We start from the raw sequence: 27393 nt of genomic DNA, 5'->3' as shown, positions 1-27393 counted from the left end.
AAAGTTGCAAGACCCTTTACCCTTTGTTTTATTAAAGCTATCAAACCACATTTCACATTGAGCAGGTGGCGCAAAGAAAAAAGATCATTCAGGTTCATATTTTTATGAAAGAAATTGTTTTGTTTTTCAGTTTGGTTTTGACTGTTGGAAAATACATTTGTTGACATCTTTTACAACACTGAGACTTTGTATTTTGAGAGTTTAACAGAGTTGTTATGAAACAGCAGATAAATGAGCACGCAATGAAAAAGATCATTCATGTAAACTAAGGTTGGGCGAGTATTTATCGACCATCGACGACAGGCTGAGGCTGACACTGGTCGTTTTTACAAGAGCGATTTATTTATCTGCCCATGAGTAAGTTTGCTAATAATGTTGGTTAAAGCTAAGAGAAGCAGTCAACAGGAGAAAAAAATAACAGGGCTGTTTTAACAGCATCTTCTTCCAGCTGTAAGCAAATACACTCACATCAGTGTGCCCAAATGCAGCAGCCACTTTGTATTTTTTTGCCAACTAGTTCCTCTATGTTTAGACTTCTTCTGTGTCCTAAATGCACAAATCAGTCCGTGCATGATTAGTTGCTCGGCCCATCAAAAAGTCACCTGTGTGTATTTATCGCCTATTGTTACTTACTGGACTGATGAATGTTGGTTGGAAAAATATATGGCTGAAAAAGCCATTAAATAAATTTCCCATTTTTTCTTCATTCTCATCAAACATGCATTGACGTTAATTTTCTTGGTTTATCGTATGTCCGACTTACAGTACATGACAAGCCCGTACTAACAGCAGACAGCACAACCATACCAGCAGGGGGCAGTGTGACACTGACCTGTGATGTGAAGGAATCTGCTGACTTAAAATATGAGTGGTTCAGACAAACGTCATCTGAAGAAAAGTCCATAATAACTGGTGAATCGGGCAGAACGATCTCTGTGTCTGAAGGAGGCACGTACACCTGCAGGGCTGAAGGGAAAATTATCATCATTACAGAAAGTGACTCAGTCACAATTAAGAAAACTGGTGAGTTTAAACATTTCACTTGAACTCAAACATTTTTTCTGTTATTTTTATTATTGTTTGTGTTGTTGTTGTTGTTTATTAAAATTTTTGTAAAATCAGTAACCTGATAATCAAACTTATGGGAGAGGAGACCCCTTGAACATCAATAAGCGTGATGAGAACTATTGATAACAAAACAAAGAATCTTTGGAAAAAAATTATCTGAGGAGAATAAATTTATTTTAGTCTGACCCCAGTCCCATCCGCTAACGTGGGGGAGGTGGGGTTTATGACGTATATACTGCAGCCAGACACCAGGGGGCGATAGAGACGTTTTTGCTTAATTTTTGGGGAGCTGTCATGTCGTCCATCTTTTATACAGTCATTGGGTGGGACATGACAACACCGCCACCTGCAGGAAGATTTTCTCTCTGTATGGTACCTTGTGTTCTGATACCTGACAACTTTCTTCTTGAGAACTGAGACCTGACAATTTTTTGTCTGATACCTGGCACCTTTTTTCTTGAGACCTGACAATGTCCTAAAATGTACACCGTAGAGCAGGTGGCGCAAAGAAAAAAGATCATTCATGTAAACTAAGTGTCACGGTTCTGGGTCCGTTGGACCCAGTATTTTGAGTTTATCATGTTTGGTTTATTTTTGCATTATGGATTGTTTTCTGATGTTCTGGTGCTTTGTTTATTATTATCATTATGGATCTGTTTCTGTTATTCTTGGTGAGGGATCAGTTCTTAGGTTTTGGGTTCTCATGTGTATTGCAGTTTCTGTTCAGTGTCTAGTCTGTCTCTCAGTGTCATGTCTGCATCTGGTTTAGTACTTCTTGTTTCCTGTCTTATTGTGAAAGTCTTTGTCTTAGGTTAGTGTGTGCAGCTTAGCTCCCCCGTCTCGTTAGCCCTGATCTCCCCCAGCTGTGTCTCCCTTCTGTAGCCTATTCCCTCATTACTACCCTGTGTATTTAAGCCCTGTGTTTTCCCATATGCAGTGTTGCGTCGTACCCTCAGATTATGCCTGTGTGTTCCTGTTCTCCGGTTTCAGTGGTCACTTCATGTTTTGTTTTCATACCAGCAATAAAGCTGAGGTTTTTGGGTTTCACGTTAGTGTCTGAGTTCTGCGTTTGGATCCTCCTCTCCGCCTGCCCGCACACAGAGCCCTGACACTAAGGTTGGGCGAGTATTTATCGACCATCGACGACAGGCTGAGGCTGACACTGGTCGTTTTTACAAGAACGATTTATTTATCTCCCCATGAGTAAGTTTGCTAATAATGTTGGTTAAAGCTAAGAGAAGCAGTCAACAGGAGAAAAAAATAACAGGGCTGTTTTAACAGCATTTTCTTCCAGCTGCAAGCAAATACACTCTCGTCAGAGTGCCCAAATGCAGCAGCCACTTTGTATTTTTTTGCCAACTAGTTCCTTCATGTTTAGACTTCTTCTGTGTTCTAAATGCACAAATCAGTCCGTGCATGATTAGTTGCTCGGCCCATCAAAAAGTCACCTGTGTGTATTTATCGCCTATTGTTACTTACTGGACTGATGAATGTTGGTTGGAAAAATATATGGCTGAAAAAGCCATTAAATAAATTTCCCCTTTTTTCTTCATTCTCATCAAACATGCATTGACGTTAATTTTCTTGGTTTGTCATATGTCCGACTTACAGTACATGACAAGCCCGTACTAACAGCAGACAGTACGACTATACCAGCAGGGGGCAGTGTGACACTGACCTGTGATGTGAAGGAATCTGCTGACTTACAATATGAGTGGTTCAGACAAACGTCATCTGAAGAAAAGTCCATAATAACTGGTGAATCAGGCAGAACGATCTGTGTCTGAAGGAGGCACGTACACCTGCAGGGCTGAAGGGAAAATTATCATCATTACAGAAAGTGACTCAGTCACAATTAAGAAAACTGGTGAGTTTAAACATTTCACTTGAACTCAAAAAAAATTCTGTTATTATTATTATTATTGTTTTTGTTGTATTTGAGGTATCTTTAAAGACAAATCAGCATTTATTCACATAATTATGATAAAACCTGCTGCTGAAAACAACTTTTTGTATTTTTTTTTTTTTAACAATATTTGTTTGTTGAACAGTTCTGGCTGCTGTGAAACTGCATCCCAGCTGGTCTCAGATATTCACTGGTGAGACAATCACTCTCAGATGTGGGATTCAGGGAGGTGAAGGAAAGGTGTGGAAATATGAATGGACAGCACCCAACACAAACAGCCCTCCAACATCCAGTGAATACAGGACCAGCAGAGTTTCAGTGTCCCACAGTGGAGACTACAGATGTCGGGGTAGCAGTGACTATCTCTTAACAGGATGGAGTGATGCCTTCAGACTGACAGTTTCATGTGAGTTGGACCATGATTCATGCTGACATTTAATGTTTTCATCTGTCTACTACTCATTGGTGTTCATTCAAAACCGAACTGGTATTTGAAGTTTAAATATTTATTCTGTTGTTAATTAATTAATTTTCTTATTGTTATTTTCCCTGAACTAAATGATAACATGATGTATGTTTTCCTGTTTCTTCAACAGCAAGTAAACCCAGAGCCACACTGACAGCACAACGTTCAGTCATACCAGCAGGGGGCAGTGTGACACTGAGCTGCTCTGTGGAGGGCTCTGCTGGCTGGAAGTTTGACTGGTTCAGACGTGATTCAGTCTCTTCTAAAGCTCAGCTCATGAGAGGAAATGAAGGAAAAACAGTTATTCATGTCTCACAAGGAGGTCTGTACCACTGCAGAGGAGGGAGAGGAGATCCAGTTTACTACACAGAGGACAGCAGTGACGTCACAGTTAGAAAAACTCGTGAGTTTAAGCACCCCATTTAGAGTAAAAAATGAAGTCTAAAGTTTAAAACCCAGACTCATTATGAGATAGTTCCGTCTTATTATCATGATTGCAGATTTTTAATGCAAAATAATTATTTTTAAAATAAAATACTTAAAAATCTCTGTTACTGAAAACAAATCAAGAGTAATCAGCGATGATAATAATGTTATTGATCTGAACAGGAAATTTTATATAACTCTCAAGGCTGCAACAGCAGTGGTGTGGAAGGTGAGAGAAAGGACCGAAGAGCAGGCACTGAAAATGACTTATTGGGAGAGAGCTGTATTTACAGTCGTGAGATACAAACAGAAGCAGTGCAGGGACAAAAGAAATGCCTAAACTGGGAAAACTAAAAATCATACAAAATGGCCTGCATGTACTCAGTCCCTAAGGACCCCAAAGCGCTTTACACGACATTCAGTCATGCACCCATTCACACACAGGTGACGGCAAGCTACATTGTAGCCACAGCCACCCTGGGGCGCACTGACAGAGGCGAGGCTGCCGGACACTGGCGCCACCGGGCCCTCTGACCACCACCAGTAGGCAAACATGGGGTTAGTATCTTGATATTTGGCATGCAGCCAGCCTGGGATCGAACCACCGACCTTCTGGTTAGTGACTGCCATCTGAGCTACAGCCACCCCATACAAAGAAACAAAAAACCTGGGACATAAACCCAGTACATGACACATAAAGACCTGAGATATGGAACAGGGAGCCTGGAATGCAGAAAGACAGGTGGGATAACAGACACACAAACCAGCAAGAAACAGAGGAAAACACTGATCTTAAATACACAGGCACTAATGAGGGAGTGAGAAACAGGAAGGAAGCACAGCTGGGAATAATTAGAGATAATGAGGCAAGAGGAAAGCAAAACTAGACACACTGCACACAGGACGGGCTATCAAAAAAACCAAAAAACATGTAGCATGACATTCATAAAGATGCAGAATAGACACTGAGACATGAAACACAGGGAAGACGTAGAGACAGAGAAACAAGACAAGCATTTAACACATGGAGACAAAAGGAAAACAAGGATACAGAACAAAACCTTCACTAGAGACATGACAGCAAGAACACAGCGAACGGCAAAGAACAGAACAGGAAACCAGAAACTATAAATACGAAAAATCCCAGAAAACAATAATTCAAAGAATATATCCATCCATCTCCATCCGCTTTATCCGAGGCCGGGTCACGGGGGCAGCAGCCTAAGCAAAGAGGCCCAGACCTCCCTCTCCCCAGCCACCTCCTCCAGCTTATCCGGGGGAATACCAAGGCGTTCCCAGGCCAGCCGAGAGATATAATCTCTCCAGCGTGTCCTGGGTCTGCCCCGGGGCCTCCTCCCGGTGGGACATGCCTGGAACACCTCACCCAGGAGGTGCCCAGGGGGCATCCTTGTCAGATGCCCGAACCACCCCAGCTGGCTCCTTTCGATGTGGAGCAGCAGCTGCTCTACTCTGAGCCCCTACCGGATGGCCGAACTTCTCACCCTATCTCTAAGGGAGAGGCCAGCCACCCTTCGGAGGAAGCTCATTTCCGCCGCTTGTATCCGCGATCTCGTTCTTTCGGTCACTACCCACAGCTCGTGGCCATAGGTGAGGGTAGGGACGTAGATCGACCGGTAAATTGAGAGCTTCGCTTTTACACTCAGCTCCCTCTTCACCACGACGGACCGGTGCAGCGTCTGCATTACTGCAGCTGCAGCCCCAATCCGCCTGTCGATCTCCGGCTCCCTTCTCCCATCACTCGCGAACAAGACCCCGAGATACTTGAACTCCTCCACTTGGGGCAGGAACTCATCCCCGACCCGGAGTGGGGACTCCACCCTTTTCCGGCTGAGAACCATGGCCTCAGATTTGGAGGTGCTGATCCTCATTCCCGCTGCTTCACACTCGGCTGCGAACCGTTCCAGTGCGAGCTGGAGGCCCTCACCCGATGAAGCCAACAGAACCACATCATCCGCAAAAATCAGAGATGAGATTCTGAGGCCACCAAAGCGAAAGCCCTCCGCCACTTGGCTGCGCCTAGAAATCCTGTCCATAAAAATTATGAACAGAACCGGAGACAAAGGGCAGCCCTGGCGGAGCCCATCACCCACCGGGAACGAGTCCGACTTATTTCCGGCAATGTGAACCAAGCTCTTGCAATGGTTGTATAGGGATCGAATGGCCCGTAGCAATGGGCCAGACACCCCATACTCCCGCAACACCTCCCACAGGACACCCCGAGGGACACGGTCGAATGCCTTCTCCAAGTCCACAAAACACATGTAGACTGGTTGGGCAAACTCCCATGCACCCTCAAGTATCCTGGAGAGGATAAAGAGCTGGTCCAGTGTTCTGCGACCAGGACGAAAACCGCATTGTTCCTCCTGTATCCGAGGTTCGACTAACAGACGAACTCTCCTTTCCAGCACCCTGGCATAGACTTTCCCAGGGAGGCTGAGGCTGAATATAACGTAAACCAAAAAACAAACAGTGGGTCACCAGAGCCAGGGCTGTGACAACAGCACATTTATTTCAGGTTGCCAAATCTGCTTTCTTTAAGATTTAAAATTTAATATAGTTTAAACTTTGACGTTGACATGTTTTCATAGAAGTCATTTTGCTTTGACATTTCCAATCAGCTCACAGAGAAACCAACACACACACAGTCAACTACAGCTTATCAAAATGTCAAAGTACTCGAGCACTACGGCTGCAACTATTCATCGAGTAATTCTCATAAAACGATTATAAAAAAGCTTTCAGTTTTTTGCTTTGATGCTTCGTTTAACAAACAGCTCTGTAGAGTTCAGTCGTCACCATGTGAACTCGAGTGTTTCACCCACATTTGCATCTATAAATAGACCTGCAATAGAAACATATTAAGAAGCACGCCTGTTGATAAAAAGTATGACAACACTGAACGCATGCAGACCCAGTTTTCCAACAAAAACACTCATAAAAAACAGCAGCAGTGATGATGATGCTGACACAGTTTAACATGCAGTCAGTCTGCACACATGGAGCAAAGAGGTGGAGCTGTTCCAGAGACGGTGAGCTCAAGCTGAGTGAAAGAAAATGTGTTTCTAGTGTGTAAAACAGGAGCGCTGTCCCTGTCTTCACCATTAAAACCTTTCCTGGGAAAAAGCTCAGAAGTCCTTCATCACCTGATCAATAAACTCTGACTTGAGGAAAAGTGAACTTTTTAGCTGCTCCATCCACGGCTGTTTATTTTGCACAGTGTTACGAGTTCAAAAATTGGGGATGGATACAAGAGGAAAAACCACAATAACAACACTGGTCCGGCCGGGTTAAGTCAAACGATGATTTTAATGATCACACACGTGGGAGATGGACACTGTATGCAGACAGCCTCAGATCTCATCACAAAAAACATAGTTTTGTGAAATCTGGGTATTAGAACGCCCCTTCATGCGTAATGACAGGTGTAATACAATCAATGTTGACAGTTTTATTTAACACAGAAAATAACATTGTCTCCTTCCCGAGGGCAGATGAACTGTTAACTTGCCTGGTGTCATGTTTAAATCAGGCAGCTCACAGAAGGCTCACGGCAGCTCTCCAACATTTTATACCAGTGATAACTGCAACAAGAAGGGAGGAGTCTAAAGGGGGGCGTGGGCTGTACCATGACCATATTTATACCAAGGCTTTCATTACATTATTTTTCCAATTTAAAATAAAGTAATACAAAATATTAATACAAATGCTTTAATATTTACAATTATAAATATAAAGGTTTTTTGCAGTAAAACTCAGACACTGACCTGGGGCTGTTAGGTTGGACACTGCATTATTAACATCTGCATCATCAGAACCTCGTTTACATCAATGCAAGAATTTGCCTGAAAGGACAGAGTAAACCTCATTACACTGACTTTTTATCATTGCAACCAACACGTAGTCTGCACACTGAAATTAATTCTAACACTAATCATTCAAATAATTATGATAATAAGCTGCTGCTGGAAACAGTGATGTCTTTGTTTTTCTCAGTTCGTAACAGGATCACAGTGAAACTGCAGCACAGCTGGTCTCAGATATTCACTGGTGAGACAATCACTCTCAGATGTGAGATTCAGGGAGGTGAAGGAAAGGTGTGGAAATATGAATGGACAGCACCCAACACAAACAGCCCTCCAACATCCAGTGAATACAGGATCAGCACAGTTTCAGTGTCCCACAGTGGAGACTACAGATGTCGGGGTAGCAGTGACTATCTCTTAACAGGATGGAGTGATGCCTTCAGACTGACAGTTTCATGTGAGTTGGACCATGATTCATAGTGACATTTAATGTTTTCATGTTTACATTTGTCTACTACTTATTGGTGTTCATTCAAAACTGAACTGGTATTTGAAGTTTTAATATTTATTTTCTTATTAATTAATTAATTTTCTTATTGTTATTTTCCCTGAACTAAATGATAACATGATGTATGTTTTCCTGTTTCTTCAACAGCAAGTAAACCCAGAGCCACACTGACAGCACAACGTTCAATCATACCAGCAGGGGGCAGTGTGACACTGAGCTGCTCTGTGGAGGGCTCTGCTGGCTGGAAGTTTGACTGGTTCAGACGTGATTCAGTCTCTTCTAAAGCTCAGCTCATGAGAGGAAATGAAGCAAACAGAGTTATTAGTGACTCACAAGGAGGTCTGTACCACTGCAGAGGAGGGAGAGGAGATCCAGTTTACTACACAGAGGACAGCAGTGACGTCACAGTTACAGAAACTCGTGAGATAAATAATTTTATTTCTGCCAAACTGAGAGATGTCATTTTGTGTTCTGTGCTAACAATTTCATTCAACAACTGTGAGTTTAATAACCCTGAAATGAGAGACACCTCCTGACAAATATAAGAATTTATTCCATCTAATTTTTTTATCTTCATGTTTCTATTTGTCTCTAACTGGATATTTTCCTGTGAACAGTTCCCAGTAAGCCCACTGTGACCCTGCAGCCATCCTGGACTCAGATATACAGCGGTGAGACAGTCACTGTCAGATGTGAGATTCAGGGAGGTGAAGGAGCTCAGTGGACGTATGAATGGAGAGCAGCCAAGTTAAACACACCTCCAACATCCAATGAATACAGAATCATCAGAGCTACTGAGTCTGACAGTGGAGGATACAGCTGCCGGGGCAGGAGGGACTATTTCTTCTCAGAGTGGAGTGATATCATCACACTGACTGTGTCATGTAAGATCTTTCATCCAGAGTATCTAAATAAGGAAAAAGCACTTCTTCTTTCTTACAGTTTTATAACTGTCTTTAATGTTGGTCAGTAAAATGTTTAGTTTTTATTCCAACAACAAAAACCTGAACAGCAGCTTTTTATTCACAGTGAAGAGAACAAAACATATGAGAGTAACTTCTCTGCTGTGCAGCTCTAATACATGAAAGATGAAATGCAGAACAAATGCTGGATCTGTCTCAGCTGCTCCACCACATCCACTAAGAAACATTAAATCCACTGATTGTTCCTCATGTGTGTTTTTAACTTAGAAATGCAGCAAATTAAATATGAAAGATTAGTGTTGTGTTTGTGTGATAGTTGTACAGTTTGTTGCAGCTTCACCATTAAAGTTATCTGATATTTATTATTTCCATATTTCCACCAAGTTATTTCAACTGGTTTGATTCAGTCATTGACTTTTGTTCTTTTTCTAAACTGAACTGCAGATAAACCAAAGGCCAAACTGAGAGCTGATAACACAACTGTTCCAGTAGGGGGCAGTGTGACCCTGACCTGCTCTATGAACCCATCATCATCATCTGGATGGAAATACTACTGGTACAGAGATGAGAAATCCTCTGAAGCCCTGACCACACAAGATGCAGTTTTCCACTCAAATGGACAAATCAGTGTCTCACAGGAAGGACTCTACAGGTGCAGAGGAGGAAGAGGAAACCCAGTTTACTACACAGAGGACAGCCAGTCAGTCAGGATTAGGAAAACTGGTGAGTTCAAAGTTAATGAACCCCAAATCACTACCTGATGAAAAGTATCTGATGGAAATTGACCCCTTTTGTCATTCATTTGTTCATTTCCTGAATACAGTCCCAATCAGACCTGTTGTGACTCTGTATCCAAACTGGTCTGAGATATACAGAGGAGAGACGATCACTGTCAGATGTGAGATCCATGGAGGAGACACTGAGTGGGATTATGAGTGGGAAACAAACAGCATGATAAAAGCTCCAAATCAAAATGAATACAGGATTAGATCTGCTTCATCATCCAACAGTGGAAACTATCGCTGTAAGGGCAGAGTGAAAAGTTCACAGCATAAAACAACAGAGTGGAGTGATTCAGTCACACTGAAAGTTTCTGACAGTAAGTAGAGTCATAGTTCATTTAACCTGGAAATAGAAACAGTTTGTAAAAATGTGTTTTTATTAGTACATGTTGAGATATTTGACATGTTTAGATAGTCTCACTCTTAAAGTTCATCATAAATATTTGTGAGTCAACATTTTAGTGACATTGAATTCAGAGTTAAGAGACGAAAGATTGAGAGAAAATCTTTGTTGAACAGATGAACCCCGTCCTGTCCTCACTGTGTCTCCATCATGGCTGAGTCCTGGAGCCTCAGTAACTCTGAACTGTGAGGTTGAACATCCGTCTGCAGGATGGAGCTTCTACTGGTATAAAGCTGTTCCTGATCTATCAGAGAAATCCTCCAGTTATGAGCTGCTACCTGATGGCAGTGGGACTGCACAGGACTCCTACATCATTCATGGACAGACACACACAGCAGGATATGTGTGCAGAGCTGGAAGAGGAGACCCAGAGTATCACACTGATCACAGTCAACCAAAGTTTGTCTGGTCTGCAGGTCAGCTTGTTTCTATTGTAACCAGTGCAGCTGTTGTTTACCTCCAAAGGAGAATTGAATCTTTTCATTTCTGATTGTGATTAAAGTCTTTATTTAAAACTTGTTTAATGTTTAGCTCAGTGAAATAAGTAGGCGACCCTATATGCCGTATGGCTAGGCAGCAGTCCGACCTGTGTCCCTTTGCTTCTTGTCTTCCCATTTCACTCTCCCTGCTTTCCTGTCTCTCTACACTGTCACTATCAAAAAAAAGTAAGAAGCTTTGTGTTTATTAATTGAAATTATTTTCACTTAGATAAAAGTGCATGTACAGATAAAACAGCCAAAAATACGAAATTTTAAAAAGAAAAGATAAAGAAAGAATGCTAACTAGTTAACGGCTCTGACAAATATGAGAAAAACCCTGACAGATAAGGAGATAGGTAATTGTTGCCATTAAAAAAAAAAAAAAAAAAAATCCTAACATCTGTGAGCTTTGTCTCTTCACTGCATGTTGTTTCCAGATGTTCATTCAGCAGCGTCTCTCACAGTGAGTCCTGACAGAGTGCAACACTTCACCTCTGACTCTGTCTCACTGACCTGTGAGGGAAACTTCACTGAGTGGAGAGTGAGGAAGTTCTCTGAGGACGGCCGACTGTACTCTGACTGTAGGAGAATGACTGGATCCACATGTGACATCAACACATCAAAGTCAGATACTGCAGTGTACTGGTGTGAGTCTGGATCAGGAGAGTTCAGCAGTGCAGTCAACATCACTGTACAGAGTATGTTATTATACATTTACTACTTGGATTTGAATCATTTAGGTGTCACATGAACATTTGTCCCAGTAATTATGTGGTAAAAACACACAGGTTTGAATATACAAGATCAGATCTTCATGATGAACATTTGTACAATCTGTTCTTATTATTGTTTGTCAGCTTTTTCTCAAAGTGTGCACCAGCTGATGTGACTGGAACAATATTTGTGATTGTGTCACAGATGATGGTCATGTTCCTATCCTGGTGAGTCCTGTTCATCCTGTGACTGAGGGAGCTTCTGTTAGTCTGAGCTGCAGTTTGAGAACACAAAAAATACTTTCCAATGTGTTTTTCTATCACAATGACAAACTTCTTCAAAATGATCCCCGAGGGGAGCTGAAGATCTCTGCGGTGTCAAAGTCTGATGAAGGTTTCTACAAGTGTCAGTACTCAGGAAGAGAGTCAGCACAGAGCTGGATGTCAGTTAAAGGTGAGCAGGATCAAAACATGTGATGGAGTTTTCTAAACACGTCTGATGACTGAGAATGAACATTAGATTGTCTGATTTAATTCTTAAAGTCACTTGGTTCTATTTTATAAATGTATTTATTCATAAGATTATAATTTATTAATTAATTTCTGTTTTTTTTTACGTGACTGTGTCAGGAGCTGACAGCTCTTCATCTCCTGTGTGGTTGATTGTTGGACTGGTTTGTGGAGTCTCTCTCATTATTATTCTCCTGCTCTTGTTGTATCGCTGCAGACAGTCCAAGTGTAAGAGCCTCTTTTCTGTTTTTATTATTATAATTATTATTATTAGTAGTAGTAGTAGTCATAGTATTAGTAGTAGTAGTATTGATATTGACATTTCATTGAGTATTTGTCACAGTTAGTAAACTAAAACACAACTTTATCACAGAACTTAGATATTTATCCAAACAAAACAAAAACAAAAACTAAGAAACCAAATTTCTACAAATCTTATTAAAACAAACTATGATGAAGGATGTGATAGTAAAGGAAGATTGAGGCAGTCTATAAAACATAGGATAATGAGATGATGGGAAACAGGTGGGAACACAGTGATAACTAATGCTTCTTTTCCATTAGTACCTACTCGGATCAACTCACAACTATTCGAATCGTATTGATTGGTTTTCTATTACAATCAAGTATAGGGATGGGTATCGTTTAGGTTTTATCCGATACCGGTGCCAAATCGGTACTTTTGAAACGGTGCCGGTGCTCAAACGGTGCTCAAACCGGTGCTTAAAGAATGGAGAACACAAAATTGGTCCAAAAACCTCTCATGTTCAGCTGTTTTTTGTAAAAAGAAAACAATGTTAGCCTTTTCTGCAGCTATGGGGCATATATGGTATCACTCTTGGCTGGAAGCAGTGCTTAAACAATGGAAAAAACACAAACTTTGTCCTAAACCTCTCATGTTTAACTGTTTTCCACTTTTTCTTTGGTCATTTTAGCCTTTTTGGCCAGGGTGAAGGGAGCATCTGCCATCAAACAAGAAGACAGCTGCATATAGCTATGATGATGTTTGCTAGTTCACCTTACATGCATTAATGTAATAACGTGGTTAGCCTACTCAACGTAAATTACACACGAACAACATTAAGCTACTCACGCAGAGAAGAATGGCTGCTGCTGCATCATCATCCTCATCATTTCTGCTACACTGGCAGGGCTACGGGCCAGGACTCTCCTCTTCGTGTTTTTGGGGGATGTTGCATAACAGGCAACCCACCCGCAGTAGGTGTGCCCGGTGTAAGGTCTTGCAGCAAGCTATCAAATACGGCGCATTTCTGGGCTTTTAAAAAAAACGCTATGCGTCGCCAGGTGTTTCATCGGATTTGAGGTGTTACCTCCTTTGACAGTATCACAGTATCACCTTAAAGCACTTGTTGCAGGCTGCTGAGTTTGCATATTTTGCTGTGAAGTACAGCCAGACTTTTGACCGCTTCGCCTTGAACATTTTTAATCTGTAGCTCTGCTCTAAAAGAACGTACGTACCTGGGCCCGCCTACTATCCTTGGAAAGGTAAAATGATTGGCTAGATGTGTATCACAGCTCAGGAAAAAAAAAAGCACCGAAATAAAACACCGAAATGTGCGCTGCTTTTCGGTCTGGTTACTACCATTTATGTCAGAACAGGTGCCATCAATGCACCGGACACCGGTACCCATCCCTAATCAAGTACCACCTAATGTGTGTGGTCGTCCTAATAGCAACGTGGCTGAGCATCCTATGACGTAATTAGTATGCGTCGCACACACTACAATGAAGGTGGACGTTGAGGCGATGATAAACCTGCTGCTCAGTCTGCGAATTTTCATCAGACTCTGGGACCATGATGTTGCTTTTGCAGCTGTTTTCCTCATTGTTGGGTTTCAAAAATGGCTCTTTTTTATTTTCATCAACGTAATACTCTCATACAGTGGGGCAAAAAAGTATTTAGTCAGCCACCAATTGTGCAAGTTCCCCCACCTAAAATGATGACAGAGGTCAGTAATTTGCACCAGAGGTACACTTCAACTGTGAGAGACAGAATGTGAAAAAAAAATCCATGAATCCACATGGTAGGATTTGTAAAGAATTTATTCGTAAATCAGGGTGGAAAATAAGTATTTGGTCAATAACAAAAATACAACTCAATACTTTGTAACATAACCTTTGTTGGCAATAACAGAGGTCAAACGTTTACTATAGGTCTTTACCAGGTTTGCACACACAGTAGCTGGTATTTTGGCCCATTCCTCCATGCAGATCTTCTTGAGAGCAGTGATGTTTTGGGGCTGTCGCCGAGCAACACGGACTTTCAACTCCCGCCACAGATTTTCTATGGGGTTGAGGTCTGGAGACTGGCTAGGCCACTCCAGGACTTTCAAATGCTTCTTACGGAGCCACTCCTTTGTTGCCCGGGCGGTGTGTTTTGGATCTTTGTCATGTTGGAAGACCCAGCCTCGTTTCATCTTCAAAGTTCTCACTGATGGAAGGAGGTTTTGGCTCAAAATCTCACGATACATGGCCCCATTCATTCTGTCCTTAACACGGATCAGTCGTCCTGTCCCCTTGGCAGAAAAACAGCCCCATAGCATGATGTTTCCACCCCCATGCTTCACAGTAGGTATGGTGTTCTTGGGATGCAACTCAGTATTCTTCTTCCTCCAAACACGACGAGTTGAGTTTATACCAAAAAGTTCTACTTTGGTTTCATCTGACCACATGACATTCTCCCAATCCTCTGCTGTATCATCCATGTGCTCTCTGGCAAACTTCAGACGGGCCTGGACATGCACTGGCTTCAGCAGCGGAACACGTCTGGCACTGCGGGATTTGATTCCCTGCCGTTGTAGTGTGTTACTGATGGTGACCTTTGTTACTTTGGTCCCAGCTCTCTGCAGGTCATTCACCAGGTCCCCCCGTGTGGTTCTGGGATCTTTGCTCACCGTTCTCATGATCATTTTGACCCCACGGGATGAGATCTTGCATGGAGCCCCAGATCGAGGGAGATTATCAGTGGTCTTGTATGTCTTCCATTTTCTGATGATTGCTCCCACAGTTGATTTTTTCACACCAAGCTGCTTGCCTATTGTAGATTCACTCTTCCCAGTCTGGTGCAGGTCTACAATACTTTTCCTGGTGTCCTTCGAAAGCTCTTTGGTCTTGGCCATGGCGGAGTTTGGAGTCTGACTGTTTGAGGCTGTGGACAGGTGTCTTTTATACAGATGATGAGTTCAAACAGGTGCCATTCATACAGGTAACGAGTGGGGGACAGAAAAGCTTCTTACAGAAGACGTTACAGGTCTGTGAGAGCCAGAGATTTTCCTTGTTTGAGGTGACCAAATACTTATTTTCCACCCTGATTTACGAATAAATTCTTTACAAATCCTACCATGTGAATTCATGGATTTTTTTTTTCACATTCTGTCTCTCACAGTTGAAGTGTACCTCTGGTGCAAATTACTGACCTCTGTCATCATTTTAGGTGGGGGAACTTGCACAATCGGTGGCTGACTAAATACTTTTTTGCCCCACTGTAAGTCATCAAGTGATGCCACTGACCAGCCAATCAGTGGGATGCAGGCTGATGACGTCATATTTTGGGATCGCCTCGGATTGCTTGGAACTCCGGCTGAGTAAATACTGAAAAAGTATCTGGTAACAGGAACTATGACCTGATGGAAAACCCTGAAAACCATGGTGACCTGACCTGAGTAGTTACTAATGGAAAAGAGGTTAACAGAATGACTATGGGGGATGTAAAACTAGACACACGATACAGACGAAAACAGAGACCAAAATAAAACAGGAAATGACTGACACTGAGACCTCGAGTAAGACACACGAGCTTGACGCAGACAGTAGACAAAACATGAAAACCAAAGAGAAAGAACAGAGTGAGAACACAAGGGGATAAACAACCTCTCATTAACCAAATAGACAGATAACTGTAATGTAAACATAACATCATACGAGAAAACGAGAATGTCAACAATACAAAATACAGAACTATGAAACTAAGAATGATCGAAAACTAGAAAACCAGAGAAACCAAAACATCAAAACCATTCAGGGACCTTGAAGGAAGCACAGGCAGGAAGTTACCTGCTACACATTGTTACCTGTTGCACCTCCAACGGTTACATCATGGTAGCTGAAGGGTCATCAGCTGGGAGCCACCCTTCATTGATGTTTTACTCCATTAATCATGGAACATCTTGTGGTGGTGGAGCAACGGGTGGAGGTCTCCCTACTGTCCCCACAGCTGACCCTAGGACACTTGTCTTCCCCACATCTGGTCTTTCCCGATCTCCATTAACCTTTACATGACGTAGGTTCAGTTTGTCCTCAGCAGTTTTTTGAAGAACATTTATCAAAATTCAGTTGGACAAACATCTAAATAACCAACTGACTACATGCACAAAAGAATTTAAGGTAACTGGTACGCTGTCATTGGTTTACAATTGTGTAACAAAAATATGACATTTTAGGTGCAGATAAACCCCGAGATGTCATTTACTCTAATATTGAACTGGAAAACTTTGGAAATAAGTGTGAGTACACAAAACATATAAAATGTAGAAAAAATGTTTTTGAAATGTTTAAAAACGTATTAATTATTTTTCTCTTGTGGATTCGATCATCTTAACAGGGAAGCATCATAAACCAGAGCAGAGTGCTGTTTATGCTAATGTGAAGACAGGAGCTGCAGGTACAGTCACAACAGTCTCATTCAGTGTTTGTACTTGAATGTGTATATACAGGGTGGGCCATTTATATGGATACACCGTAATAAAACGGGAATGGTTGGTGATATTAAAGTCCTGTTTGTGGCACATTAGTATATGTGAGGGGGCAAACTCCTCAAGATGGGTGGTGACCATGGTGGCCATTTAGAAGTCGGCCATCTTGGATACAACTTTTGTTTTTTCAATAGGAAGAGGGCCATGTGACACATCAGACTTATTGGTAATGTCACAAGAAAAACAATGGTGTGCTTGGTTTCAACGTAACTTTATTCTGTCATGAGTTATTTACAAGTTTCTGACCACTTTTAAAATGTGTTCAATGTGCTGCCCATTGTGTTGGATTGTCAATGCAACCCTCTTCTCTCACTCTTCACACACTAATAGCAACACCGCAGGAGAAATGCCAGCACAGGCATCCAGTATCGTAGTTTCAGGTGCTGCACATCTCGTATCTTCACACCATAGACAATTGCCTTCAGATGACCCAAAAGATAAAAGTCTAAGGGGGTCAGATCGGGAGACCTTGGGGGCCATTCAACTGGCCCACGACGACCAATCCACTTTCCAGGAAACTGTTCATCTAGGAATGCTCGGACCTGGCACCCATAATTTGGTGGTGCACGATCTTGCTGGAAAAACTCAGGGAACGTGCCAGCTTCAGTGCATAAAGAGGGAAACACATCATCATGTAGCAATTTCAAATATCCAGTGGCCTTGAGGTTTCCCTTGATGAAGAAGGACCCACTATCGTTGTACCCCATATACCACACCATCACTTTTGTTGTTCCAACAGTCTTGGAGGGATCCATCCAATTTGGCTTAGTGTCAGACCAATAGCGGTGGTTTTGTTTGTTAACTTCACCATTCACATAAAAGTTTGCCTCATCACTGAACAAAATCGTCTGCGTGAACTGAGGGTACCTGGAGTTTGTAAGTGTGGCATTTGTGAGTAGCTAATATCCGCCGAAGGGATGTTCGACTAATGCCACTCTCCAGTGACATGCGGCGAGTGCTACGCTGTGGGCTCTTGCTGAATGAAGCTAGGACAGCCACTGATGTTTCTTCATTAGTGACAGTTTTCTTGCATCCACATTTTGGCAAATCCAACACTGAACCAGTTTCACAAAACTGAGCAAGCAGTTTGCTAACTGTAGCATGGGAGATGGGTGGTCTCGTAGGGTGTCGCATTGAAATCTGCTGCAATGACCCGGTTACTGCGTTCACCAGATATCAACACAATTTCGATCCGCTCCTCACGTGTTAACCTCCTCGACATGTCAATGGCTGTGAACAAAGAGAAACTTGTAAATAACTCATGAAAGAATAAAGTTACGTTGAAACCAAGCACACCATTGTTTTTCTTGTGACATTACCAATAAGTCTGATGTGTCACATGGCCCTCTTCCTATTGAAAAAACAAAAGTTGCATCCAAGATGGCCGACTTCTAAATGGCCACCATGGTCACCACCCATCTTGAGGAGTTTGCCCCCTCACATATACTAATGTGCCACAAACAGGACTTTAATATCACCAACCATTCCCGTTTTATTACGGTGTATCCATATAAATGGCCCACCCTGTATATATGTGTATATATATATGTATGTGTGTGTGTGTGTGTGTGTGTGTGTGTGTGTGTGTGTATATATGTGTATATATATGTATATATGTACAGTGGGGCAAAAAAGTATTTAGTCAGCCACCGATTGTGCAAGTTCCCCCACTTAAAATGATGACAGAGGTCAGGAATTTGCACCAGAGGTACACTTCAACTGTGAGAGACAGAATGTGAAAAAAAAAAATCCATGAATCCACATGGTAGGATTTGTAAAGAATTTATTCGTAAATCAGGGTGGAAAATAAGTATTTGGTCACCTCAAACAAGGAAAATCTCTGGCTCTCACAGACCTGTAACGTCTTCTGTAAGAAGCTTTTCTGTCCCCCACGCGTTACCTGTATGAATGGCACCTGTTTGAACTCATCATCTGTATAAAAGACACCTGTCCACAGCCTCAAACAGTCAGACTCCAAACTCCGCCATGGCCAAGACCAAAGAGCTTTCGAAGGACACCAGGAAAAGTATTGTAGACCTTCACCAGACTGGGAAGAGTGAATCTACAATAGGCAAGCAGCTTGGTGTGAAAAAATCAACTGTGGGAGCAATCATCAGAAAATGGAAGACATACAAGACCACTGATAATCTCCCTCGATCTGGGGCTCCATGCAAGATCTCATCCCGTGGGGTCAAAATGATCATGAGAACTGTGAGCAAAGATCCCAGAACCACCAGGGGGGACCTGGTGAATGACCTGCAGAGAGCTGGGACCAAAGTAACAAAGGTCACCATCAGTAACACACTACAACGGCAGGGAATCAAATCCCGCAGTGCCAGACGTGTTCCGCTGCTGAAGCCAGTGCATGTCCAGGCCCGTCTGAAGTTTGCCAGAGAGCACATGGATGATACAGCAGAGGACTGGGAGAATGTCATGTGGTCAGATGAAACCAAAGTAGAACTTTTTGGTATAAACTCAACTCGTCGTGTTTGGAGGAAGAAGAATACGGAGTTGCATCCCAAGAACACCATACCTACTGTGAAGCATGGGGGTGGAAACATCATGCTATGGGGCTGTTTTTCTGCCAAGGGGACAGGACGACTGATCCGTGTTAAGGACAGAATGAATGGGGCCATGTATCGTGAGATTTTGAGCCAAAACCTCCTTCCATCAGTGAGAACTTTGAAGATGAAACGAGGCTGGGTCTTCCAACATGACAAAGATCCAAAACACACCGCCCGGGCAACAAAGGAGTGGCTCCGTAAGAAGCATTTGAAAGTCCTGGAGTGGCCAAGCCAGTCTCCAGACCTCAACCCCATAGAAAATCTGTGGCGGGAGTTGAAAGTCCGTGTTGCTCGGCGACAGCCCCAAAACATCACTGCTCTCGAGAAGATCTGCATGGAGGAATGGGCCAAAATACCAGCTACTGTGTGTGCAAACCTGGTAAAGACCTATAGTAAACGTTTGACCTCTGTTATTGCCAACAAAGGTTATGTTACAAAGTATTGAGTTGTATTTTTGTTATTGACCAAATACTTATTTTCCACCCTAATTTACGAATAAATTCTTTACAAATCCTACCATGTGGATTCATGGATTTTTTTTTTTTCACATTCTGTCTCTCACAGTTGAAGTGTACCTCTGGAGCAAATTACTGACCTCTGTCATCATTTTAGGTGGGGGAACTTGCACAATTGGTGGCTGACTAAATACTTTTTTGCCCCACTGTATGTATTAGGGGTGCAACAATACACAAAATTCACGGTTCGGTTCGATACTTTGGTGTCACGGTTTGATATCTTTTCGATACAAAAAAAAATGTTCATGCCTTTTTAATTTGTCATTTATTAAAATTATAAATATATATTTTAACTAAAAAGTACAGTTTTTAAATTTAATGTTGCTGAAACAAAAAAGTAATAAAAATAAATAAATGTATCTCAGGGCTCGCAAAATTTCAAAATCCCTGGTAGCCCTTCGGGCAGGGACTCTTCAGTTTTTGGTAGCCCAAAATAAATTTAAGTAGTCCGAATGAAAAAGAGAGCAATTTTTTGATTGGTGTTTGGTTTCCTGCTTTGTTCCCTTTACAATATTATACATTAAAGTATAATATTGTATAATTATATAATATTAACTTATCTTGTGTGCGTTTTTTATTTTGACTGCGAATGCGCACCTGCGGACCACTTATGTGCAGCCCTGGTTATATAGCTTGTCATATTGCAGCCACAGAAATTCTTTTGTCCATGAAACCATAAAGATGCACTTTCTTTTTGCCTTAAAGTCTGATTTGTCATAAATTTTCCGTTTTGCGGTAAGCTTTTCTTTGGCTGTCACTTCTTCACCCTGACCTGTCTTATTTGGCTCAGCAGAACTAAAATATATATCCTGCTGCTTTTACACACGCACTCACATAACGCTCAGCGATTCTCTGCGTGATCAACCTCTCACATGTTTAATCTTGCTGCGGGAGATTTCACTTGTCATGTTTGCGTAGTAAGCTAACGATTAATAAGACGATGTCAGAGGAATTGGTGCACAAATTATCGTCACTCACCAATCAGTGCTGTCGCTCTCTATACACAGTTCGTGCGATTGCAAAGTGAAAGCAAAAAACAAGCGCAAATTCAAACGCGATTTCAATATGTCACATATTGACAGTGGCTCACTGATGCCAATGACATAATTACCCAGCTACATTTCCGAAAGAATGCAAAAGCATTGACATATATTTTTCCTTCCTATGATAGCCCGACTGGAAAAATTGCTAGCCCCGGGACGTCGGGCTAGCGATTTTGCGAGCCCTATATCTGATTGAGGAATCACTCATCTTTGGAAAAGAGAGTTTATTACAGAGAAATGGCTCTTTCCAAAATAAAAGCTATACTATACGCTTCTTCTGGGCTATATTCAACATATCAGGACCCCATAAGGAGAATCACGTGCTAACGGCTGTCTAAATGACTCGGGTAAAGTTTGTAGCATGCCTGCTTGTTGTTTTTGTCTGCTTCCACTTGTCTTTTGCCTGGGGCTGGATGGCCAACACGTTAACGAGCTAACTGCGATAACACACTAGTTCCCACCCCATGTAATTGAGCATTGCGTGGCACATCCAACATACTGTTTTACTTTAGTCCATGACGCGCTTACCTTCAGGGTCATACGTCACATGAAGACCAAAATAGTTCCAAACGCCACATCTGAATGAGGGTGGGGGAGGTTCAATTTGCCATGTTGCAAGGAGAGCTTAACTTCTGTCTCGCTAGCTTGCCCTGCGCTCAGTGAATCTGCGTTCGACTACTCCGCCTAGGCTGCACTCGACAGTGCAGCCTAGGCGGAGTAGTCGAACGCAGATTCACTGAGCGCTCAACACAGACAGCATCGTCAGAAGGAAAGTTGATAAAAGAAATAAAAAATTTTGTATTGTTCGATACATATGCGCACCGAACCGAAAGCACTGTATCGAACGGTTCAATATCGATACGAGTATCGTTGCACCCTTAGTATATATATATGTGTGTATGTATGTCTGTCTGTCTGTCTGTCTGTCTGTCTGTCTGTCTGTCTGTCTGTCTGGGGAGTGCAGAATTATTAGGCAAGTTGTATTTTTGAGGAATAATTTTATTATTGAACAACAACCATGTTCTCAATGAACCCAAAAAACTCATTAATATCAAAGCTGAATGTTTTTGGAAGTAGTTTTTAGTTTGTTTTTAGTTTTAGCTATTTTAGGGGGATATCTGTGTGTGCAGGTGACTATTACTGTGCATAATTATTAGGCAACTTAACAAAAAACAAATATATACCCATTTCAATTATTTATTTTTACCAGTGAAACCAATATAACATCTCCACGTTCACAAATATACATTTCTGACATTCAAAAACAAAACAAAAACAAATCAGCGACCAATATAGCCACCTTTCTTTGCAAGGACACTCAAAAGCCTGCCATCCATGGATTCTGTCAGTGTTTTGATCGGTTCACCATCAACATTGCGTGCAGCAGCAACCACAGCCTCCCAGACACTGTTCAGAGAGGTGTACTGTTTTCCCTCCTTGTAAATCTCACATTTGATGATGGACCACAGGTTCTCAATGGGGTTCAGATCAGGTGAACAAGAAGGCCATGTCATTAGTTTTTCTTCTTTTATACCCTTTCTTGCCAGCCACGCTGTGGAGTACTTGGACGCGTGTGATGGAGCATTGTCCTGCATGAAAATCATGTTTTTCTTGAAGGATGCAGACTTCTTCCTGTACCACTGCTTGAAGGTGTCTTCTAGGAACTGGCAGTAGGACTGGGAGTTGAGCTTGACTCCATCCTCAACCCGAAAAGGACCCACAAGCTCATCTTTGATGATACCAGCCCAAACCAGTACTCCACCTCCACCTTGCTGGCGTCTGAGTCGGACTGGAGCTCTCTGGCCTTTACCAATCCAGCCACGGGCCCATCCATCTGGCCCATCAAGACTCACTCTCATTTCATCAGTCCATAAAACCTTAGAAAAACCAGTCTTCAGATATTTCTTGGCCCAGTCTTGACGTTTCAGCTTGTGTGTCTTGTTCAGTGGTGGTCGTCTTTCAGCCTTTCTTACCTTGGCCATGTCTCTGAGTATTGCACACCTTGTGCTTTTGGGCACTCCAGTGATGTTGCAGCTCTGAAATATGGCCAAACTGGTGGCAAGTGGCATCTTGGCAGCTGCACGCTTGACTTTTCTCAGTTCATGGGCAGTTATTTTGCGCCTTGGTTTTTCCACACGCTTCTTGCGACCCTGTTGACTATTTTGAATGAAACGCTTGATTGTTCGATGATCACGCTTCAGAAGCTTTGCAATTTTGAGACTGCTGCATCCCTCTGCAAGATATCTCACTATTTTTGACTTTTCTGAGCCTGTCAAGTCCTTCTTTTGACCCATTTTGCCAAAGGAAAGGACGTTGCCTAATAATTATGCACACCTGATATAGGGTGTTGATGTCATTAGACCACACCCCTTCTCATTACAGAGATGCACATCACCTAATATGCTTAATTGGTAGTAGGCTTTCGAGCCTATACAGCTTGGAGTAAGACAACATGCATGAAGAGGATGGTGTGGACAAAATACTCATTTGCCTAATAATTCTGCACTCCCTGTATATATATATAAATTTTTTTTTTCCTTTGTGGATTTCATTATCGTGACAGGGAGGCTTCATAGAGCGGAGGAGAGTGCCATTTACTCTGATGTAAAGATGGGAGCTGCAGGTAAGGTCACAACAGTCTCATCCAGTTATCCGGTCATTGCGTGTAATAGTACTGATCACTAGAGTTGAATCTTGCGCACATGTGGAAATTCATATCCAAAAAAAAAGAAGTCTACTTTTAGAAATGGTTTCCAGCTGTTTCTTAGAGATATTCCCCCATATTTTTGGGGTTTTGTTTTGTTTTGTTAGTTTGCGTGTTTTAGGGGAGACCAGGTATGGTTGTAACACATTTTGCTCCAGCACCCATAACACAATTAATTTTTGTGCTAGAGGTCACAAACCTTTACACAAATTACCCATTTTTTCCCTATAAATGTCAACCATTCAAAGCCCTGCAAGAATACCACAGACCTTGTGTGTTAATGTTAAATACATGGTGTTCCTTTGTTATCACCTACTCCACAATCAGGGTGGGTTGTAACACATGCTGGGGAGAAGTGTAAGTCGACACCAGAGAATGTGCTTCAAAAAAGTGATGTATTGGAATAAAATAACAGTTTTTGTCTCTATTTCTCTGTGACTGACCATAACTCAAACACACCCTGGCATGTGCAGCTGTGTACATTAGTTTAGTAGAGCAAACTTTCATAATACGACAGACACTTAGTAAAAAGTTAGTACAATGCAAGTCTGTGTGGTGGAGTGTGGTCTGAGCATGAGAGGAGAAGAGGCAACTGCACAGAAAAGACACATAATAACTCCAGCTTTGTGTCTTTTTAATTTCAGCTAAGGTATGGAACAAATCGCTTCCTTTTCAGCTCAATACTAAACTGGTAATATTTTCTCTGAATACGGGACGAAACTCCGTCATACTAGCTAGTACACAGTACGAGTTATTGTAACCAGAGATGGGCAGTAACGCGTTACTTGTAACGCGTGCGTTACTTGTAACGTGTTACTGTAATCTGATTACTTTTTTCAAGTAACGAGTAAAGTAAGGGATTACTATTGCAAAAACGGTAATTAGATTACCATTACTTTCCCGTAGGAACGCTGCGTTACTGCGTTACTAAAACCGTGATTTTTTTGCGAGAATGTCTCATGACAGTGACGTAAGCGAGTGCGCCGTTAGTGACAACAGCTGTGTGCAGATCAACAATGGATCATATATCGAGTGCGGGAGAGAGTATGAGCGTGCAGCGTTTAAAGCGTGGAAGCACTGACCTTACTTTGAGTTTGATTCCATAAAAAGTGACAAAAACATTAGCGTCCATCGTGCGTGGGAAGAAAACGTCTTTTTACAGCGAAAAAACCCCCTAAACTTCCGAGTAAGCACCGAGTGCGCAACAACGTAATGGGAAATTCACAGAGAAACTCGCGGATTCTTCAACTGACCGCGGCACACCTGCACCAGGGTAAACCTCCGCCTACCCCAGTCCTGCTTTACAGGTGAAAATAGAGCAACAGGACCGCTGAGTCTTTGACTTTATTTATTTTCTGCTGTGTTTTACTTGCATCTATTTGAAAGAGTGAGTGTAAACACAAAAAATATTTTATTTTATGTGCTGGAATGTGTAGAAAATAGGTTTAAATGTTAAACTAATTTATTCAAGTCAGAGAATGTTGCATATAATTAAATTTTTGCTTGATGCATAAAGTTAAAAGATTAAAACTGATCGAACAAGTTTTAAAAAGAGACTTTTCCATTTGATAACAAACTAAAAACCAGCAACAAACAACTTAAACATAAACAATTACAAAGAAAGAACAATACAGTATCCACATCTGAACCAAAGAGTAAAACAGTGAAATGTGGATTATTAAATATTAGGTCTTTCTCCTCCAAGTCTCTGTTAGTACATGACTTAATAATTGATCAACAAATTGATTTACTCTGCCTTACAGAAACCTGGTTGCAGCAGGATGATTATGTTAGTTTAAATGAATCAACACCCCCGAGTCATTCTAACTACCAGAAATCTCGAAGCACAGGCCGAGGGGGCGGTGTGGCAGCAATTTTTCACACCAGCCTATTAATTAATGAAAGACCAAGACAGACTTTTAATTCATTTGAAAGCCTGATGCTTAACATTGTCCACCCCAGCTGTAAAAATTTAGAAACCAGTCTTACTTGTTATCATCTATCGTCCACCTGGGCCTTACACAGAGTTTCTGTCTGATTTCTCAGACTTTTTATCTGATTTAGTTCTGAGCTCAGATAAAATAATTATTGTGGGTGATTTTAACATCCATGTAGATGCTAAAAATGACAGCCTCAACATGGCATTTAATCTGTTATTAGACTCAATTGGCTTTTCTCAAAATGTAAAAGAACCCACCCACCACTTTAATCACACTCTAGATCTTGTTTTAACATATGGCATAGAAACTGAACATTTAACAGTGTTTCCTGAAAACCCTCTCCTGTCTGATCATTTCCTGATAACATTTACTTTTACAATAATTGATTACACAGCGGTGAAGAGTAGACTTTATCAAAGTAGATGTCTTTCTGAAAGTGCTGTAACTAAGTTTAAGAATATAATCCACCCGCTATTATCATCTTCAATGCCCTGTACCAACATAGAGCAGAGCAGCTATCTGAACGCTACCCCAACAGAGGTCGATTATCTTGTAAATAATTTCACCTCCTCACTGCGTACGACTCTGGATACTGTAGCTCCAGTGAAAACTAAGGTCTCTAATCAGAAGTATTTGACTCCGTGGTATAATTCTCAAACACGTACCCTAAAGCAGATGACTCGTAATCTGGAGAGAAAATGGCGTGTCACAAATTTAGAGGATCATCATTTAGCCTGGAGAAATAGTTTGCCGCTTTATAAGAAAGCCCTCCGCAAAGCCAGAAGATCTTACTATTCATCACTGATTGAAGAAAATAAGAACAACCCCAGGTTTCTCTTCAGTACTGTAGCCAGGCTGACAAAAAGTCAGAGCTCTTTTGAGCCAACAATCCCTTTAACGTTAACTAGTAATGACTTCATGAACTTCTTCACAAATAAAATTTTTATCATTAGAGAAAAAATTACCAGTAATCATCCCACAGATGTAATATTATCTACAGCTACTCTTAGTACCATTGATGTTAAGTTAGACTCTTTTTCTCTAATTGATCTTCCTGAGTTAACTTCAATAATTACTTCCTCCAAGCCATCAACGTGTCTTTTAGACCCCATTCCTACAAAACTGCTCAAAGAAGTCCTGCCATTAATTAATTCTTCGATCTTAAATATGATCAACCTATCTCTAATGATCGGCTATGTACCACAGGCCTTCAAGCTAGCTGTAGTTAAACCGTTACTCAAAAAGCCATCTCTAGACCCAGCAGTCTTAGCTAATTATAGGCCAATCTCCAACCTTCCTTTCATATCAAAAATCCTTGAAAGAGTAGTTGTCAAACAGCTAACAGATCATCTGCAGAGGAATAGTTTATTTGAAGAGTTTCAGTCAGGTTTCAGAGCTCATCACAGCACAGAAACAGCTTTAGTGAAGGTTACAAATGATCTTCTTATGGCCTCTGACAGTGGACTCATCTCTGTGCTTGTCCTGCTAGACCTTAGTGCAGCATTCGATACTGTCGACCATAATATCCTATTAGAGCGATTAGAACATGCTGTAGGTATTACAGGTACTGCACTGCAGTGGTTTGTATCATATCTATCTAATAGACTCCAGTTTGTGCATGTAAATGGAGAGTCCTCTTCACACACTGAGGTTAATTATGGAGTTCCACAGGGTTCAGTGCTAGGACCAATTCTGTTTACATTATACATGCTTCCCTTAGGCAGTATCATTAGAAGACATAGCATACATTTTCACTGCTATGCAGATGACACCCAGCTCTATCTGTCCATGAAGCCAGATAACACACACCAATTAGTTAAACTGCAGGAATGTCTTAAAGACATAAA

The 27393-nt window shown here is 41.7% G+C and overlaps 1 protein-coding gene across 1 annotated transcript in view; it reads left to right on the top strand.

Moving 5' to 3' along the window:
* Positions 1 to 27393, top strand: part of LOC146674649 (Fc receptor-like protein 5) — a 74924-nt gene that overhangs the window by 40973 nt on the left and 6558 nt on the right. Inside the window, exons 13-19 of the mRNA XM_085401104.1 lie at positions 10423 to 10722; positions 11223 to 11483; positions 11704 to 11952; positions 12129 to 12236; positions 16469 to 16531; positions 16630 to 16689; positions 23466 to 23525. Coding sequence (XP_085257230.1) covers positions 10423 to 10722; positions 11223 to 11483; positions 11704 to 11952; positions 12129 to 12236; positions 16469 to 16531; positions 16630 to 16689; positions 23466 to 23525 — 1101 coding nt within the window. The remainder of the gene's footprint in view (positions 1 to 10422; positions 10723 to 11222; positions 11484 to 11703; positions 11953 to 12128; positions 12237 to 16468; positions 16532 to 16629; positions 16690 to 23465; positions 23526 to 27393) is intronic.

This window comes from Rhamphochromis longiceps, linkage group LG3 (genome assembly GCF_057381845.1).
Source record: "Rhamphochromis longiceps isolate RC_006_pf linkage group LG3, R_longiceps_female_GT1.1, whole genome shotgun sequence".
Lineage (NCBI taxonomy): Eukaryota > Metazoa > Chordata > Actinopteri > Cichliformes > Cichlidae > Rhamphochromis > Rhamphochromis longiceps.
The sequence above is the reverse complement of the archived record's forward strand: the minus strand, read 5'-3'. Positions and strand labels throughout refer to the sequence as shown.